Below are 19,997 nucleotides of genomic sequence, written 5' to 3'. Positions count from 1 at the left end.
AGATCCTCTTGCATCCCTCTGGAGAAACCTGCAACATCTGCTGTTTTCTTTTCTGAAGTGCCTGTACATCCATGCATGCAGCACGGAGAATAAAAAGGGAGAATTAGAGAGTTTTCATGGGCTACTTCAACCACCAGTCCTGCTGGAAAAGCAGCAGTGCCAGACATACACAGTCCAGGTTCCTGCGGTGCATGGAAGATAACTTTCTAGCACAGGTGGCGGAGCCAACAAGGAGAGGTGTGCTGCTGGACCTTGTTCTTACAAACAAGGAGGGATTGGTTGGGAATGTGAAGGCTGGGGACAGCCCTGGTTGCAGTGACCATGAGATAGCTGAGTTCATACAGAATCACAGAATGTAGAACAGCTAAGGTCAGAAGGGACCTTAAAGATCATCAAGCTGCAATGCTCCTGCCATGGACATGGTTGAAAACTACTAGATCAGGCTGTCCAACCTGGCCTTGAACTCCTCCAAGGATGGAGCATCCACAGCTTCTCAGGGCAGCCTGTTCCAACACCTCACCACTCTCTGAGAATTCCTTCTTAACATCTAATCTAAATTTCCTCTTTTAGTTTGAAGCCATTCCCCCTTATCCTACCACTTTAGACTGTGTAAAAAGTCACTCCCCTTCCTGCTTACAAGCACCACTGCAGCCTGCTCTAGGGGGAATCTTCAGAAGTCCCTTCCAATTCCTACAATTCTGTGACTCCATGATTTTAAACAACTAAAATATACCTAGGCTATAAGAAACATAAAGACTATACTAAGCCTGTAGTTATAAGTGCTGGTGGTCATCTGACAGAGTAACCAGCACTCCTACCTCCCCCTGAGCACATTCCCTTTACCCCCAGTGTTTCAAGAACCCTTGAGGCAGTACAGGGATCTGCGACATGACACAGCAAAAACAGAAGGGTTGGGGTTTTTAACCACCAATTCTCAGCCAAACCAAGAATCTGCTCACACTCATCACGTGGCTGAGCATTTATCAGAACTGCCACAAATAAGACAGCAGGGCTGCTGACTGATTTAAACTGTGAAAATGAGACTTGGACATCTGCATAGCAGCCACCAGGTCTCCACCCCTTCCTTTATACCAGACCTGAAGCTCAACAGGCCTTTCACTAAATCAATTAAAATCCTTAATCCAGCAGGTAGCAGCTTTCCACTTAGTGGCTGAGCTGAGCTGGCTCAGCAATGAGACCAACATGCAGTGGGCACAAGGGCACCTATGGGAGCATGACATCACTCCAGGAGGAGGATCTCAAGGATTGCTCCCTCCTGGGCTGCCTGAGCTGCAACACAAAGCCACAGCCTACGGGTGTAGCTGGATAACCTGTTTAAACCTCAGTGCATGCAGCTTGCCAAAAGGAACAGCTTGACCTTACTTCTGCCCTGCACTTCCTGGGGGCAATTGAGATTGGTGTAGCTCAAATACATTCCCTCCTTTTCTCTTTTAAAGATGTTATGACTGTTATTTTAAAGTGCTAAATGGACTTCCACAAATCCTGATTTCCATTCGCACACTCTAGGGGCACCTCAACAAGCAGAATCTGTATCAGAATGCAAAATCAGGTTTCCTCTCTGTATTTGCATATACACACACATTCTGATCTAACGCAACCGAATGGGTTGCTCCAGTAGAGATGCATTTAGACTGGATTAAAACCTAGAGCAGTAGGTAGAAACATAGTGGAGAACAGCTCTATTTTAGAACTGGAATAGGCTCACATTTACTTTTATCCAAAAGCAAGTACACCAGTACAAAACTGCAGTTAAATGAGACCCTCCAATGTGCTGTTACAACCCATCCTGATGCATCATCACGTAAACATCAGCCTATGTGCCTCCAATGAAGGCAACCTTTCTAACACCAGGATTTTTGGCACTGTTTGGAGAGTGAACATCTTCGTCTCCAGTTTCATCTATAAATCAAACAGAAGCTGTGAAGACCAGACAGATAGTTATAATATTTTCACAGTTAGAAGCATCAGTCAAACACAGAGTCCAGAGTTTGGCTAGTTGCTTTCCTGTTAATTTATCACACGTCTCTAGATACAACACAAAGAAAAAAATGTAAACAGACATTGCGAGCTGACAATTAAGAAAGCATTACTTGAAACTAATTTCAAAACTTGTTAATTGTCCTTGAAAGAAAATTTAAAAGCTGTACCACATGACCACGATGGTGGTTTATGAGATGAATTGAACAAACAGAACCACGTTTACGCCTCCTATTCAATAAACCAAGTAACACCACAGCTCAATTACATCACAGCGATTCTGGCACAGACCACTGTTAGTGTGAGATGAATGTTGTAATTCTGTAGTGTCTGTAGTCAATAGGAGTCCAGCAGGCCTTGGGAAATACAATTCTCTTAAAGGGTACCAGACATCAACATTTAGAGCGGACGGTTGAGATAATCACCACTTGAGCAGTAGCTTCTAGCACTCATCTGTGCTTCTTTCTTCATAGATTAAGCTAATGACAATGAAAATACAGACATCAGGATTACTTTTACACTCCGTGGCTGTAGCCAAATTAGGGCCAGCAAGTCACTCCATTCTGGTTTTTTCTTTAATGTAACCAACCATGTTGCCAATCTAATCATTTCACTTAGCACTGATGCAGCAGAGGTTAAAATGTAACACAAAGAATACTTTTGCTGGGGAATATTTTTAGGGTGACCAGACATGCAAATACAAAGTGACAGTACCGAGGCAGGGGTGCAGCAGGTGAACAGTCATGCATGGAAGCACTGGGACAAAAACCTAAGAAGGTAAAAGAATCATCTTTCTGTTTTACAATTTTGCTTATTTTTTCTCTCTTGCTGCCATTTAAAGCCTTGCTGCAATTGCCTGTAAGTTAAATACATGCATCAAGAAATGCAGGAAAAAAGGGCACAGCCTGTTCAGGTAACTTTCTTAAAGGAATTGGCAACACTGGTTTGGTTTGCCTCTCAGTTCATCTCTTAATCCACAAACCAGATTCTCAGGAGTATCACAGTAAATGATTTTCCTCTTTCAACTACTGATTCCAATTTATTTATTTATTTTGCCATGTATAATTTCAGTGGAGCAGAAATACAATAATAGATAGCTTTACTTAAAAAGTTAATTTCAAAACGCACAAAGCTTTAGTAGAAAACAAACGCTAACCAAAAATTAATTTTTTTCCCCTGGCATGAGGCATCACAGGACAACAAGCCTCTCCTGTTTATGAAGTAACTACATTGGACTTGGTGGATTTTGTTTTACGATCTTACTATTATTTTCCTGCTATTAACGCTGCTGGACCCACAAGGCATGGCAGGGCTCTCAGCTGCCCACAGTTCAGAGCACTTTGCATGGTGGAAGTTTCCTGTTCTCTCTCAAAGCCACTTCTTAGAATGGCTCTGGTAAGAGAATGTTGGAACTCTCGTATTCTTCTACCTTTCCAAAGCAATTACTTTTTGCAATCTGTGATGCATAACTGCTTTGGTTTACAAATAAAGAAACCAAGGCATTAAAGAATTAGATGTCAGCCAGTCTCATGATGAAGAGAAAGCTGAAGTCCACTGCCTGCCAAATACTACAGTCTGTTCTGAGAAAACACAGAGAAGCTGGAAGTTTAAAAGCAGGTAGCAGGTGAGTACCTGCTCTGTACCAAGAGTAAAGCACAGAATCTTCTCAGTAAAAGTAGCTGAAGAGAACTTAAGAACAACTGAAAAAAAAAACAAAACCCACAACTCGGGACAATACAGTAAATAGGCTGAGAACCAGCATGGCTGGAGCATGCTGTGCAGAAAAGAAAAAAGAAGAAATTTCTAATGGAGGAAGTTTGAGCAGCCACACATTTTTCTCCAGAAGAAGCAGAATGGAGGCATGGAGGAAGCAGAGGCAGAGGATGTGCTAACTTGTGAGCAGAGCAAGTAAGCAACTGGGCAGCTGAAATGAGGGCAAGGACTGCAGCAGCAGCAGGACTGCTGGAGATAAGCACATTTAAGGGAGGCGAGGAGATAGACGAGAAAGGAGAAGTAAAGAGGAAGCAGATAGAATCAGCTGAGGAGCAGTAGTTGTCCAAACCAGCCAAACAGGCATTCATTTGACCTCAGAGAGGAAGAATCTGTGCCCAAAGGTCGTGTAAGGCAACATTTCAGAAGAGTTACTCTGTCACTTCACTGCCCGGAAACAGAAATTGCCAGGGGAGATGGAACATGTGAAGGGTGAGTTGAAAGCTTTTATTTTTCTCTGTGCTGTATGTGGAGGAGCTGGGCCATGGAAGAGGAACATAGGATGAAGACAGGAGGGAGATGCACCATGAGTCAGCCGACAGCCAGAAGAAGCCACAGCTGAGAGAAGCAGACATGAATGGGGAAAAAAAAATACAACAAATGCAGCAATTCATCAGGTTTTCTCAACAAATGACTTGGGCATACTGTAAGATAAGAAAGCATCTGCAGAAGCTTCCAGCCACCCTTCTGATATTACGGATACCTAAGGAGGTTGGCTCTGTTCTGTCACGTTAAATACATGTTTTTTCAGTCTTTTTTCCCCCCACAACCATCCAGGCCTCCTTTATTAAAAAAAAAAAAAAAAAGGAATCAAAGCCCTGTCACAACAGATGTGTTTGGGTTTCTGTTGCAGAGTCCATAGAAAGTAGAACAGAGGCGGTCCCTAAGCAACAGGGGTCTGAAGACCACAGGCTGAAATATCCCTGACTTAGCAAATAAATTAAGTGGGCCATTAATTTTGTACTTATGAGCTATTATGCAAATAAAATGCATCATTATATTAACAGACGTGCTGCAATTCTGCAATTTTAAGGCACTATATGCACCACTGATAAAGTCACGACAACCCAGACTTTTTCCTCAAGTGAAGTACCAAAGAGCAATTCTCTTCCTTCTGAAAGATACAGACTAAGATTGCACTACTCACGTGTTCCTTATGTCAATTTATATGAAGATATCAAATGATTTACATTTTTCCAGAGATAATTCACTATCATGCTTAACTGACTATACCATGACTAAAATTACACAATACTTACACTATTTATAGAGTAACTTGCAGAGACTGGTACCATTAACTCAGACACCACTATCCCAGGTTCAGAAAACAAGCCTGCAAGTAAAGCCTATGAACCACAAGACCTCTGGAGTGGAAGACGTTCCTCCTAAAAACACACAAGATGGCATTTACTGCTTGCTATTGTCTTGCATTTTTCCCACCCCCTCCAGCTCGGTGTCAGGTACTGCTTAGAAGTCTGCTTAGTAAGTGCTGCTTATCAACGTTATCAGTGCTTATCTTACAAGACTTCAGTTGGAGTAAAGCCATAATTCCATGTGTTTCGTTTTAAAGACAAACTTTCATTTAAACAAAAATCCTCACCTAAATATAATACAGAAAACTTCACATCTTAGGCATGTTTTTTAATAAAGCGCCTGGAGTGAAAACCCAGGAAGCCATTCAGCATCACCCGCTACGGAGCCAATGGGATTTGGTCCCTTCCCAACACTGTGAGACATTATTTGTTTTAGCTTCTTAAAAGTTTTAAAATAAAATTCCTTCCTCGACCATTTTCAAGGGAGCACACAGTCTAGTTCCACAGTGGGAATGTGTTCCACCCACAGCGGGCTATGGGAAAGCATCTTGAGGCATCAGGCCAGAAAGGAAAGAAAACATTTACTAAGGCCATCTTGTCTGTGATGATGGTGAACTAGCCAAGAAACTATAAAACGGGCAAAGAATTTATATTTCCCAGCCTTCAAAATGTAAGAGAGATGGCCCATGTGTTAAAGCATACTCTTTGTGCCTTCAGGCAAGTCAGCAGCTAATTTTAACTAACAGACCCAGTGCGTTTTTCAAAATTAAGAGAGAGATTTGGGACTTGGCTCCAGAAGTGAAACAGGCACCCCAAATGTGCGTATTTCCGCTGCTGAGCACACCGACCTGCTGAGCTGACCAGCACTTCCTCTGAAATTCTACTTGGTGGAAATCTGTACGCTCAAGGTGTCTGCTTCACTTTTGAAGCCAAATTCCAGATGTGACCACTGAACAAATACTGAAAAAAATACAACTTAAAAAGAGATGCATTAATTTGTGGGGTTTTTTTTTTAGTTAAACGTACTTGTTTAATAATATTAGTCACTAATAATGTACTAAATTAAAAGCAAGAAAAATAAAACGGAAGACATTTTTGGCTCTTGGAAAGTACCAGCAATTTCATTGTTATTACTCAAGAGAAAAGAGCTTAATATTTGACAGTTACATCAACAACACAGAGCTGAACTTCAGTGCTTGAAACCAGTCCCTTACCAGCCACACCTACCTTTTGAGATGAGTAATAGCATTTTCAGATATTTCAATTTTACTTGAGTGACATTTGTAGGGAAAATAACTAGAAATGTAGCAGTGGAAGATGCAGAACGTTAAAGATGGTTACTTAATTTTCCACATGACGTACCAGACTCCTCCAGTAGCCATGCCCAAACTCTGAGATACGTGAGAAATACAACAGAAAGATCGCTGCTCTTGTTAGAATCCCACGTGACTTGCACAGGGCAACAGTGCACCCCATGGTGCTGCTGGTGGTACTAAATTCAATATGACAGCATCCTCCAGCCCCTATATGAGCAGTCTTCTCCACTGAGAGTTGGCATAAGCTCTGACCACAAAGAGACACAGTATTTTTGCTGGCCCAAGCACAGCGTAAGAGAGACTTACTCCAATATTGTACTCTTGGCTGGTAATTTTCCTTGTAATACGACAGACTGCGCCAACGAGACAGTTTCCTTTACAGGCTGATATCAATGGTTGTGCTATTTATCAGTTGGAGCGTACCAATGGTTTAAGTTTACTAATACAGTCAGATTTCAATTTGCAAATAATTTGCATGCCATTATTATTATTTTAAGCCCTGAAGAAGTAGTGTTTGATGTAACAATAGTTTCCTCATTGAAGCATTTTCCAGATGCAAGCAGGAGAATGATGCTGAAGCCTAAGCATTCTGACAGGGAAAAATTATGTCAAAACATTTTGTATTTTTGGAGATGGCAAGCACCCAGCTCTGAATTAAGCCCAAGGAAGGTGAGAGCCATGTTATCTTCAAAATGAAAACATGTATTTTTAAATTAGGCATTACTATGCCAGTCACACAACCCAGATGACACGCATTAATGAAAAACCTCCCAAAAGCCACGGTGACCAGGATCAATAAGCACACGTCCACTTGCAACCCAGGTTGACATAATCAGCCAAGAGTTAACAGCACAGTGCACAAAGCCACATGAGCAGCCAGAGGACTCTGCTCTCAGCCTCTCTGCGATTGTTATCATATGGAAGCTCTATTACCCCACACAAAAGAATCAGAGGGTTATTAACTTCTATACTAAGCCAAAGTACAAAAACAGCGTAGGACCTAACATCTATTCTAATGCCCATATTTATATTAGAAGAGGGGAAGGAATAACACAGTGAAGCAGTAGAATGGAATATATATCCTATATATAATTCCTCTCACATCGTTCCATTTTTTTCTCTACTAGAGTCTTTTATACATGTTTTCAGGATCAAAGAAACCCCCAAAGCATAGGCAGCATCTTGTACAGGTGAAGAATGTATATGGTACTTATAATCAACATAAGTAACTGTAACAAAGCTGTGATTATTTCCTTGGAGGAATATACTAATCCAGCACTATTTTGTCACACGTGATCTTAAATCAGAGATTACATTATTCCCTTAAGCAATAAATTCAGTGCAGACAGCCAAGAACATTGAATAAGTCACTTCTTCAACACTTTCTATATATTAAAATACAACAGAGAAGTTTCAAGGCATAGTTGTTGACAAGTTCCTTAAAAATAAATCCAACAGTCTTGAGCACAATAGTATATTGATCAAAGTTGATGAAAAGAAAAACACAAAACAAACAGATCCTATTACTGCCAAAAGGGAAAGGAGCCATTTTAGAAGCTCTCAACTCTTCAGTGCAAGAACACAGCAAGCATTTTTCAGAATCCATCCAACTTTCAGCCACATTCCCCCCTACCATGGGTCTTACTTACACAGCATCCTCACCTTCTTGTAGAAAAAAGCACGAGAAAGACAGCAATTCACACCTCTTACCAGACAGACTTCATCAACCTATGAAATTACTTAATGTTACCCGCATCTTTTGTCTTCTTTTTAAACAGTGACAAAAATCTACCCAACTTGTAACTTCTAATAGCAACTCACATACAGCTACCTTTCCCGGTCAAGCAGCAAATGCTTGCACGGTTCCACAACACACCTGCAGTCAAATTCTCTGCAAGAGCCAAGAAGAAAATTTGTTGCAAGCTGTTCTGTAGCGCACTCTCAAGAAAAGGCTAAAGAACAATAAACAATGGTTATTCACCAGAAGGTACACAGCAACCCACACCAAGGGTAACCTTACAGTCATGGCAGCAAGTAAATTCACCTTCCCTTCAGCGCTCTCAAAAGATGAGCATGCAGTCATTGACCTTAACAGAGGGGAAAAAAAAATAAATAACTCTATGCTCCTTCATCATAAACACTTTGACAAGATAGACCGCAGTCCCCGAGAATAAGCACTTTCCTGTGTAAATGCAACAACAACAACAGAAAGCCCGCACAATTTCCTAGATACGCATAATTAAGGATACATCACTCCCCTTTTCTCAGAGTACTTTCCCAGGGAAACTCATCTGCTGTCTAAAAAAAGAGTCCCCTGTCACAGTGCCACGCCAGGGTAAGCACCAATCCTTCAAGGTTCTGCACATCTGGCCCCAGGCCTCCTGTTTCCACGTTCTGATCAGTTTCGACTTAAGATTTCTTGCTCTCTCATCCTTTTTCCACACATCTCATTAAACACTGTCCTTAGCATCGTTCCTTCAAGCCCATCTTCCAAATAAAGCACTAATGGCAGCTTTTCTGACACGCAGACAGTCCTGTGATCTATTCCACAGGGAAAAAAATGAATTATTTCCTCGTCTGTAATTCCTCACGAAAAAGAAAGCAATACCCTTTCCATGACAGGAACCTTCACGCAGAGCTTATCTCCCTCCTACACAGGTAAGAACAGCTGTCACTGCCTTTGTGTTTTGCACCTCACGAACTCACCGTCCACGCAGAGCTCCTGACCCAAGCCCGAGAGCCCCCAGCACCACTGGGATGAGCCGGCCGTGCACTGTGCCCGCACCTCCCTCCTCCCCCAGCACCGCAGATCCCCTTCCCTAGCGAGCGGCGTCCTCTCCACGGCCGCCCTCCCTCCTCGTGCACGCTCGGGAGCCGCCCTCGCTCCACAATAAACCCAGATCAGCCGGCTGCCGTGTCCTCCTCGCCTTCTCGGGGCCTTCCCCGGCCGCCTCTCCCTGCCGCCCTCCCCTCACGCCCGGCCGGGCCGCTCGGGCCTCTCCGTGCGCTCCCCGCGCCGCCCGCCCCGCTCCGATCCCCGCGGCCCGGTAGGGCCGCGCTCACCGTCCCCAGCCGGCGCCGTTCGGGCAGGCCGCTCGGCTCGACGCGGCGAGGCCGCTTCCCCATTACCGTCCGTCGGGGCGCTGGGGCCCGGCTGGGCCATGGTTCCGGCGGGCGGCGCCGCCGCGGCCTCCTCCGCCTCCAGCCGCGGCGTCGGAGCGGGAACCGCTACGCCAGGGGGCCCCGGCGAGAGACGGGAGCTGCCGGCCCGGGCCTCCGCCTCCTCCGCCTCATCCTGACAGCGGCCGCCGGCGGCGGGAGGAGGAGGAGCGCCGCGCAGGCGCCCACGGTAAGAGCACGGGAGCGGGGGCCGGGTGGGCCGTGCTGTGTGGGGAGGGATGTGAGCTGCGCTGGGCGGCTTCGCCGGAGTCAGGACGGCCGCTATAGCGAAGCAGCTTGGCGTCTTGAAGGACCTCCTGCTCACCAGGAGCCCCATGCTGACGGAGGAGGCTGTCGGTCCTTCCACCTCAGCAGGTAAATACGCCTTGGCTCTACTTTTTAATACCAAAGGAGGTGTACAGTGTTTAGAGGCTATAAAATCACTGAGAACAACATTGGAATGCATGTTGTGATACCAAATCCTGTCACGGGCTGGATCCTCCTCTCCTGGTTGGCTTGGAATCACAGAATCATTAAGGTTAGAAAAGACCTCTGAGACCATCTAGTCTGACCATCTACCTGCCACCAATACTGCCCACTAAACCACATCCCTCACTGCCACCTCTCCATGTTTCTTGAACACCTCCAAGGACAGTGACCCCAGCACCTTCCCGTACAGCTGTGCCACTGCATCACTACTCTTTATGGCAAGAACTTTTTTCCAGTATCCAATCTGAACCTTCCCTGGTGCAATGTGAAGCCTTTTTGTCTTTTTGCTGTTTACCTGGGAGGAAAAGCCATTCCCCACCATGCTATAACCTCCTTTCAGGGAGTTGTGGAGAGCAAATCTAAAAGCAATCATTTTTAAACTGAGTCTCACAGGACTTTGTACTGACCCCTCACTTGTGACCGCATTTCTTTAGGCCTTGCTATCAAACTGTGGCAAGACATAGAATTCTGCATTTCAAATTAAATTGTTGTTCAGTCAGAACAATCTTAAGATAGAGGAGGAGCCTTTGAAAACTATTCCTCTATGTTTTGCCCATTTTGATCATGTTACCCATTTTAACCCAATTTGAAGTAAGTAGTCTCCGTCTTTGCTGTTGTAAAAAGTGGTCCTTAGGTGAAAACTTACTTACCTCTATTCACAATGCAAGCTATCAGTTTTCTTTTCAAGGGTGTTGGAGACCTTGGGATTGCTGAACAGTCAGAATTGCTGGCTTAGAAACACAGTCTTTCAAGCATCTCATCACTACCACCTGTCTATTTCAAAATTTCGTAGCTGCTTCCTAGGCTCTTTTAGAAGTAGCTGAATATTAAGCATTGGACACAATAAATCCTTTTGAAAATCTAGTCCTACCTGTGGGAAATGAGGTTTGGAAATTCCATCCTTGTGTATGTTCAAATGAGTACCCCAAACCACCCATATTAACAGCTGCTTTCATCTTGTTCATGTCAAGGCAAAACTCCCACTCACATTAATTGGTCCAGGATTAGACCCCCTAAAGTAGTATTAACTTCATTGGTATGGTTTAATATTTTTTTCTTTTTCTGGGTAGCAAGTGGACTTGACAGATGCAAAGGTTTATGGAGTAGCTATTCACAATTTCTTGTGATGTGGAACAATTGGGTAACTTCCTCTATGCCTCCCCAGCGTCCCATTTAATTCTAAACGCTTGTAGTTTTTATAGTCCTGATCTTCCAACATACTTAGCTAAACACGAAAAGTGATAAGCAAAGTTTAACAGCAGTCACGGAAACAGGTCTGTTGCAGTGGCAATACCAGCAGAAACCAAAAGGCTGAATGCCAGTTGCCATGCTGTAAATGTTAGACAGGTGCAGTGTTAATGAATCAGTGAGACATGGCTTAGCTCTAGAGAGCTGCAGGTGGATAGACTTATTTATTCAGGAGAATAATTTTCTCCAGCAGTAATAAAACTCCTACATTTCCATACATTTTTATCAGGTATATTTGATCTAACAGTCCAACATGGACATTGTCAGTGTAAGTACCACAAGCAGTAGACAGAAGTTAGAGGAGAAGATGAAGAGTGTGTGCTCCATTAGTAGCAGATGCAGAGGGGCTGTCACCTTGCACTTTGCCTGAAATTTAATCTCACAGACTTGCTGAGAAAGGTAAGTGTGCAGCTTTTGTTTAAACAGTAACATCCAGTGACAAGCAGTAAGTTTGTACAGTCCATGGTTGTCTGGAGACCAGGAGTAAACTCAGGGGTACTGAGATTGTTTGAGAAGGGTGTAGTGAAATAATTTGCATGACATATCTAAGAGAGATTTTTTTTTTCTTTTTCCTTTTTTTTTTTCTTTGAAGGAAATAAAATGAATAAGTAGCAGAAGAGCTAATTAAATATTTTCCTAACAGATCCCTGTTTTGTGGTTGACTGACTTCAGTGCCTGTAAACGCTCAAGTTCCAAATGAAACTTTTCCTACTTTTTTGAGTGCGCAGAAATCTCTCTTTGTGTGGCTTTCATTGGTGCACTTTAACCTCAGCTGAGGCATGTATTTTTGGAGAGTGTAATGATCTTTGCTTTTATCTGTATAACTACTCCCAGATCACAGATCTGGTTGAGTTTACTCTGGCTTTATCCCAGTTCCATGTCAGGACAAGATACAATTCCACGTGTTTTACCTCCACTTGCAGCAAAGTACACAGCTTAGAGGGATGTCACAGCAAGTCCTTTCATGTGCATGATCAGAGGACTGGGGCTTCGTTGCTCTGTGGGTCAGACCAATGAAGAATATGATTCTAACAGCTTTCTTTTCCCAGGAAGCGAGGCTAATAAAATATAGGGCTAGTTCCTTTACTTTCATATGGTACAAGACACCACTGTTTCGTACTATAACTAAGCTGAATCTACAAAAAATGCATTCTTTTAAAAGATAAACTGAAGTTCTGGACCTGCAAGGCTGAGTCTACATCTGATGTGAATTCAGTGGGAACAGACTGATGTGTGGCAAATGAGAACCTGGTCTATAGAAGAGAATCAAAACGGATATCAGAAAGTTCCTCTGAAGTGTGCTGTTTCCCATTTATATTGCTTTAGCGGCCTGCTGGCCACAAATTATTTTGATTCCATTGTGCCTTGTATGGTAGGAGTATGCAGCAGCAAATTACAGACCCTGCTTCATAATGTAATTCATCTCATAAACCACCCACTGTTTAATTCAATCCATCCAAGAAAGCTGATTAACAAGGTAGATTTGGGAAGCTGCCTAGTGGGTTACCAGACCAGCACAGTTAGTGGATACAGTGGCAGAACTGAGGACCAGAAGACTGAGCAACTAGAAGAACTAACTTGGGAGCAACTGCTCATGTATCCCAGGTGACTATCAGTAGGCCTTAGTGAAGATTTTGGTAATGATCTCGTTTATTGGGCAAAGCACAAGAAGACTAACACAACAGGGAAGACCTGATGTGGAGAAAGTAAATATATGACAGGAAAAAAACAAATGTGTTTTTTTGCAAGTGAAGCCCAAGGAAAAAGAAGCTGCTCACTTCTCTACGGAAGGACTCAGCTGCTCACAACAGCAAGCCATTGGTTTATTCAACAGGCAAGTAATTAATAGACTTGTCCTTCTAGGAAAAGAGAAGATGGAAACCAGAAGTTATTGCTTGTACTTTATATGTTTCCAGGTTTGCCAGAATTTGTCAACTGTTTTTTCTCATTTTTTAAAGCAAATAAAAAGCTTAAATCAGAAAGTGTTCAGAGTTTCCCAATGTTTAAACATTTATTTTCCTCTTGTTGAGATTGATGGGTCATTAGCATTAAGCATTAGTTCTGCAGATATGAGTGTTTGCAGACTTTCATCCTTTCTCTTTAATGCAAAGCTTTTGAAGAAAATTCACATTCATTTAAGCATTACCATAAAGAGGTTGGTTGAAAATCCCAAACCAGTCATGCTCTTTGCTTCAAAAGTTGTTCTGCAATGCAAGGAATTCAGTCTGGAACAATCACATTGTTTGCAATGGTAACTTCTTAGTAAACCCTAGAATAGTTTATGTGGTTAAAAACCTTTTCAATTGAAAAATTATGTTATCCCATCGATCGTTTAAAGGATTCCATGTGGTGCAGTTCTTTGAATATATGGGAAGCAAATGAAGCCAAAAAAGAAAATTTGGCAGGCAAAAAATTGAAGTGCTTGCATTGGCTCTAGATCTAGATATCTGAACATTAATGATCTCATTGGAGAGATGTCTATATTAAGATTCAAAAGCTTTCTGGATTCCCAAGGGGCAAATTCATTGAATACTGGGATGCACCATGAAACTAAACAATTTTTCTTATTGCAAAATAACTAAGGAATCAGAAACTCATTACGTGAGCATAATAAAGGACACATTAAGAGGATAGTCTTGTGGGTAACCTTGCTCAGCAATACTTCATTGGAATTGTCGTTGCAGAGAGGCCCAAAACAACACTGCTTTGTACTTAGATGTTGCTTTGTTGAAAGATCTAAGAATGGTCCATAACCCATTCAGACTCACAACATTTATATTAGCATGTTATCTGCATCTGTCTGCAGATGTACAGGCAAGGATGCAGCAGGGTTGAGCCAACTTTCCCATAGTGGTTTAAATTTCTAGTACTATGTAGCCTGCTCAACCCTTGCATTAGGGAGAACTGTTGCTTAGCCATGCTCAGCCTGAGCTCTGTCTCTATCTGATAGATCTATCTCTATCAGTGATTTAAGCAGAGATGCTGGATTTCGCATTGCAGTAGTTGAAGTGTGAACGCATGGAGCCCCTCCTGCCAGCCCTGCTATTGTATTTCAATGAGTGAGAGCAAGTACAAGTAAAGGCCATGTCAGTCACCACACACCCATCAGTGCTCATCCAGCAAAGCCCAACATGATACAGCAGTGGGCACAAGGGCAGAGAGACCTCTGTTGCTTGTCTCCCTATTTAAGAGATTCTATTTTTATTTTAAATGCTAAAATAATAATGAATGAGGGGTTCTGCTTTTTAAGGCTGTTTTAGATGGGTATTTTGGAATTGGGAACACTAAAATGGCAGCTCTGGCAAGTATTACATGTAGTTGCATTTTTCAAAAGAAGAAACAATGTTAGCTGTGGCATCTCATTCATTCAACTTCCTATTCTTGAGAAGACCAGTTCAGTAACACCAATAAGATGAGCAATATCAGATCTTCTGGATTGGGCCATTTATGCCATTTTCTCCTTCTGAGGCACAAGCACATCAGATGTCCTATAAATTCGAAAGACTGCATTTTCTACTTGCCAAGAGAAGGAGGGAATGTTACAAGTACCATAAAATTTATTGTCCCATGCGCATTGTATTAAATGGTGTGACCAAAAGATTTCTGTGTTAAGACTCCAATGGCAATGCTTTGGAGGGTTTTATTAATCCAACCACTCTCACTATGTCCCTTTTAGAACATATCTTCTGAAGATATTTGAACATGGTAGCCAAGAAGGCTGAACAGTCTTTGAAGAAACAGCGGACCATGCAGCTGAAGGGGTGAACTGAATCCTTGCACATCCTTCAGCTGAAAAAGCCCACCCTTCTGAAGAGTTTGGTTCAGGTAGGATTTCTGTATGCTCCAAAAGTGTAGCTGGAGTCCTCCTTCCAAGCTGGATTCTTCAGTGATTCCTGAGCCTTTTCTGAGGCTCTGCCCATGCTCATTCCACTAGAGACCCAAATACTTGTCAGTACAAACTTAAATCACATATACAGGACGTAGGTCAGTAGGTGGACACAGCTGGTCCAACAGTATCTTATCAATGCCAGTCCATTGCAATGAATCCTTTTATTCCCTGTTTTCCCTGATCTCTCTTAGATGCTAAAATGGTTTCTCTACTTGCCTCTTTATTTTAGCAGGATGTCTTTTCCAAAGCTGTAACCCTTAAATGCAAACACACAAAATAATTTGTACTTTTATGGCACTCACTGGAGACAGAGCATTTTAGTGCAGCCAGAAGAGAAAGAATCATCTTAGGTTTAGAGAGTGGGGGAGCTAAGACCTGGAGAGATAGCATAATTTGCCTAGGAATACACAGAAGTTCAGCACAGCAGGAAAAAAAAGGATGTGTATCTCCTACCCCCCACAGCTTTCTTTCTTTTTTTTTTTCTTTTTTCTTTTTTTTTTTTTTTTACCATAAAATGTATTTCTCTCCTTTACTTATTCATTACATATTTAAAAATATCAAAAGGCTTCTGACCTCTGCTGAAAAATAGCTGAAGACTATTATAAAAGCAGTGAAAGAGATTAAATGGACTCATTTCCTACAGAAACTCAGTTTGATTCTGTCAAAAATGTTTGCTGCTAGGATACGCTGTCTTGCCTCACTCTTGCACCATTCATAGAGCATTAAGAAGCTCCCTTCTCCTCTGAGACCACAGGAGGTTTCGCATTATGCCGTTAACCTCCTTCAGATCATTTCCTCCACGCAAAATCCAAGTTACATTTACATGCAGACTTAATGTCACTCAGCCCACTTTATGCTACTTAAATCTCTCTTGTTGCTATGGAGAACATTGATAAGGAGCCAATTAGCAAATAAAATATTTGAGGAGGAATGTGAAAACAGCTACTTGGTGGATTTGTGTGTAATAGGCAGTGACACTTTCTTTGGCATTTGTCCTTACCTAGCTGAGCTTCTTCCACTGCAGCTTAAGCAATATTCTGTGTAGTTGAAACATGCTCTTCCCACTGGATTTTGAGGCTTAGACATGTATCTTTAACTGTATCTGACCCTGGGGAATTTTGACAATTCTCAATAGAACAGGGAGTTTGCTTGTTTTTAATGTGCTTTTGCCGGCATGAAAGTGCAAAGAGCACCATCCAGTGTTTAATCCGAGTAAATACAGAAAAATTCAATGACATTGATATAAAGGCATCTCTGCTCATTTCACGCTTGGGCTACACTTGGTGGGGCCAGTCAGGATCTTAATAAAAAGAGGCTACAGTCAGTTGGAAAAGAGACTTCTGAAGAAAGACTGGCAAGGTTGTCAGCCTGTTGTAAAAACATGAGACAACCTGGAAGGTCACATCTTCTAAAGAAGAGCTGATGACCTAGGGAGCAAAGAACACAAGCAGGAGGAGATGGAGGTAACATTAGATGGGAGTTAGACAAGAATAGTAGCAAATTCCATTTATTAAAGGAATGTGCTATGGCAGAGAGAGAAAATTGGGTCAGATCCTTATGTTGTAGTTCTTTCTCTTAGTGAACAGAGCAAAGAGAGGCTGGAAAGATACACTGGCAGTTAAGAAAGTAAGGGAGAAGTGATTTTAGCTGTCCCTGCTCAGTCTCAGCAGCTTTGTGTATAGATTCACAAATGTGGTAGCCTTGGGTTTTAAGAAGAAAAATGATTCAAAGAATAGATTTTGCACAGAAGAGTGCAGTGAGCTGTAGTTTTTATCACATAGGACTGTAGGATTTTGGTAGGCCAGACAGAAGGGGCTGATAAGACAACAAGGAATCTATGAGGCTAAAAATGGTCAGAAGTCCGTTTAATTAATATCTGCAATGAAGTGATTCCCAAATAAATGTCCAAGTGCATTCTTCATGGAACAAGGGCTATGCTATCTATTGAAGCTCTAGGTAAACAAGCAGACAGTTTTTCATATGTTATGAAAATGTTTTTATTAATCACAAATGCAGAGTACTCTGGTTTATCACAATGTTTTAGTAACATATCACTAATACATCCTCCTTAAAACCAGACTTTGGGCTGGCATAAATTAGAAAAGCTATAATCCAAGACAGCCTCTCTGTTGTGTTCAGGATTCCCAAGAACAACTTAGCATGTGTTTGCTCTTAACCCTTTTTATATTGGACTTGCAGAGAGGGACTTGTTTCTTTCATTAATATTAAGCACAGTTTTCTTTATGCCTTGTGGCAGAAGTGCCCAGATGGCATGGTTTGAATGCTGAAAGCATGAGAAGCATTTAATGTTTTGTGGTGCTCTGTTAAAGTTGTATGAATAGAACATCTGGTATCAAATCTTGGGATAAATCAATTCCTGCAAGTATTTGGACCTGCTCTGGGTCTGTGCCTTGTTCCAGTTCTGCATTCCCTCTCTTACTTTCCTGTTTCTAGAGCCAGTAGAGGATGGTTTATTGCCTGGTGCAACCCATTATATTCCCTTTGTTGGAGCTTGGCAATTAGTTGAGCAGAGTATAAAAATCACTTTGGCATCTGTGGGGTTGAAATGGCAGCACTGACTTAAAAAGCCCCTGAAAGGCTTTTTATCTGTCCTCAGGGTGGCGGAAAAAGGAGTGGTCATCCAGAGATTTAGGGAAGGTGCTGCCTGGTATGTGTGCACTTTAACCCTGCTGGGCAGTTTTTGTCTGTATAAAACCTCTCTGCCCACTGTAGGGACCTGGTGTGGATGCATCCATGCAAGACCAGCATTCACTGCCAGGGGGAGTGAGTGAATGCTATCCCAGTGCTCAGCACTGACAGATTCCACTGCCAGTCCTGCTTTATACGTGAGAAAAAGTCCTGCAGTGTTGAAGAGTGAGAAGGGGAAATGCGAGCTGTTGTCACGTTGTATGATTGATGCCATACAACACATGCAAGTGCCCACAGTTAAGAAATCCTCAGCCCCTGTCTTCCAAATCACAAGCCACTGCTGAGCATCACGAGGAAGGGCTCTTACGCTTTTTACTTCAATAATTATTTTTTTGCCTTAGGAAATGTTTAAAGAAAAGCTAAGAAAGGCTGAGTACACAGAGCTCCTGTTACCCTTCCTAAGCCTTGACTCCACATTTCACCAGATTTTCAGGTCAGTGATGTTGCAGATACCCAGAATTTACCTGACTCTTGGATCTCTGAACAAAAACATGATAGAGCATCAAATGGGAATTCCTAAGCTGCGTTTATAATACAATGAAGCAACTGTCTGATATGTAGCAACCAGAAAAAACAGCTCACAAGGTTATGCTATTGAGGAAATAAAATATTTTGAGTCTTGCTATGTATAAAGGGCTGATTTTTTTCTCTTTTCTCCTCTTTGCAGGCTTTGTACATCAAACAGACTTCAGTGAAGTTATTCGTGCCTCACACAAGTGGTAAGAGGAAAGAGAAGAAAGTTATTCATATTTAATGCTATTTTGTGCCAGATGTTTTGCTGGTAGAAATCCATAGCTCCACAGGCACCAATTTCTTCAGGATCTGGAATGTCTGGCCCAATTTCTTTCTCATTCTGGATGGTCTGTGAAAGAAACCACTTTATTTTGCAATATTGAATATTCTTGCTGGGAAGTTATAAGCAAAAACAAAATAATGAGAGACAGGGTCTCTAATAAGCTTCCTGTCACATGAGGCTCTGGTTCTATTGAAGCATATGTGTTTGCTGACTTGCTTCCAAAAGGTTTGTTGAGTGGTGGTGATTAGTTTCTGTTGTACTGATGTTATCTCTCTGTAGTCTCATTCAATACAAGTAGTTCTGTAAACAGTGAAGTCTTTTTTTCCTATGGATTTGTATCTTGGATTGTGTTTCAGCATGGATTCTCTGATGTTTAATGGGGATGGAGTTCATGTTTAGCCAATTTCTTCAATGAGGGATGAATAATCTGTCTTTTTGGCCATCTATTTTCACAAAATTTGCTGGAATTAAATATCTTCAACGCCCTCTATCAAAGTTGACTGGGATTTATGAACAAGTTTTGGAGTTATTTGGGGCTGTCCAATGTAGATAAGAGTCTCATTTTCTTACAAAAACAGAATGTAAAAATGCATTCTTAAAGTATTTTGTCCTTGTATACTACCTGCTTGATTCTATTCTACTTGTGACCAGTCACATAGGATATGTTTTATTTGTAAAGCTGTATGAAAGTATGATGCGTTTTTTTGCCCTGTTGAGTGCATATTAAAGCATCCTTAGTTTATTTTTGTTATGGGCCAGCTGAGATTGTATTTTTTATGGTCCTTGTTGGAACATGGGAAAAGGTGTCACACATTTAACTTCCATGCTTACACGGGTAAGTGCAGGCAAAGGACATATGGTTGCTCGTTTAGTATCAGAGATCTCCATTTCTGGTTTGGAAAGGAAGAAAGGAAACACAGAATGGAATATGACCTTTTAGCTTGCTGAGTTCTAGAGCTAAGTTCTCAATCCTTCTCACAAGCAGATAGTGCTATTCAAAAATGTACTCTTTCCCCCTTGTTGTGTCTCCTGTCTTCCCAGTTACCTTCTTTATTAGGAAGATTGCTCTAGAATCTCCTAATTTTGACTGGAAGAAACCCACTAATTTCTGTGGTCAATTTATTCCAGGAAAAAAAGACATCTACCCAATTTTTTGTTTGCATCCTGTAGGTAAGACAGATCTGGGTGTCTATTTTTTTAACCTTCTGTCAAGTTACTTTGCTTAATGTAAATGAACAATTAATTTAAAATAGAAAAGGACAGTAATTTAAGAGGTAGAAGAAGTGGATCAAACAAGAAGGTGATTAGAT

The 19,997-nt window shown here is 41.9% G+C and overlaps 1 protein-coding gene and 1 long non-coding RNA gene across 4 annotated transcripts in view; one reads left to right on the top strand and one right to left on the bottom strand.

The window, feature by feature from the left end:
* Window positions 1-9,587, bottom strand: part of RABEP1 (rabaptin, RAB GTPase binding effector protein 1) — a 44,778-nt gene extending 35,191 nt beyond the window's left edge. For 2 of the 3 annotated variants that reach the window (XM_042829916.1, XM_042829917.1), the window contains exon 1: window positions 9,527-9,587. In XM_042829916.1, coding sequence (XP_042685850.1) covers window positions 9,527-9,560 — 34 coding nt within the window. In that variant the 5' untranslated portion in view covers window positions 9,561-9,587. Of the gene's footprint in view, window positions 1-9,460 lie in introns of all 3 variants that reach the window. The other variant, XM_042829918.1, reaches the window with a different exon arrangement.
* A 175-nt stretch (window positions 9,588-9,762) lies between these two features.
* Window positions 9,763-19,438, top strand: LOC122166270. Its single transcript, XR_006170754.1, has 3 exons — window positions 9,763-9,931; window positions 14,970-15,118; window positions 18,559-19,438. It is a non-coding gene; the product is annotated as an uncharacterized LOC122166270 (long non-coding RNA).
* The last annotated feature ends 559 nt before the right edge of the window (window positions 19,439-19,997 follow it).

This window comes from Centrocercus urophasianus, unplaced genomic scaffold (assembly GCF_019232065.1).
Source record: "Centrocercus urophasianus isolate 14NV4802_14NV808 unplaced genomic scaffold, USGS_Curo_1.0 seq_33, whole genome shotgun sequence".
In the NCBI taxonomy this organism is placed as follows: Eukaryota; Metazoa; Chordata; class Aves; order Galliformes; family Phasianidae; genus Centrocercus; species Centrocercus urophasianus.
This window is presented reverse-complemented; position numbering and strand designations above follow the sequence as displayed.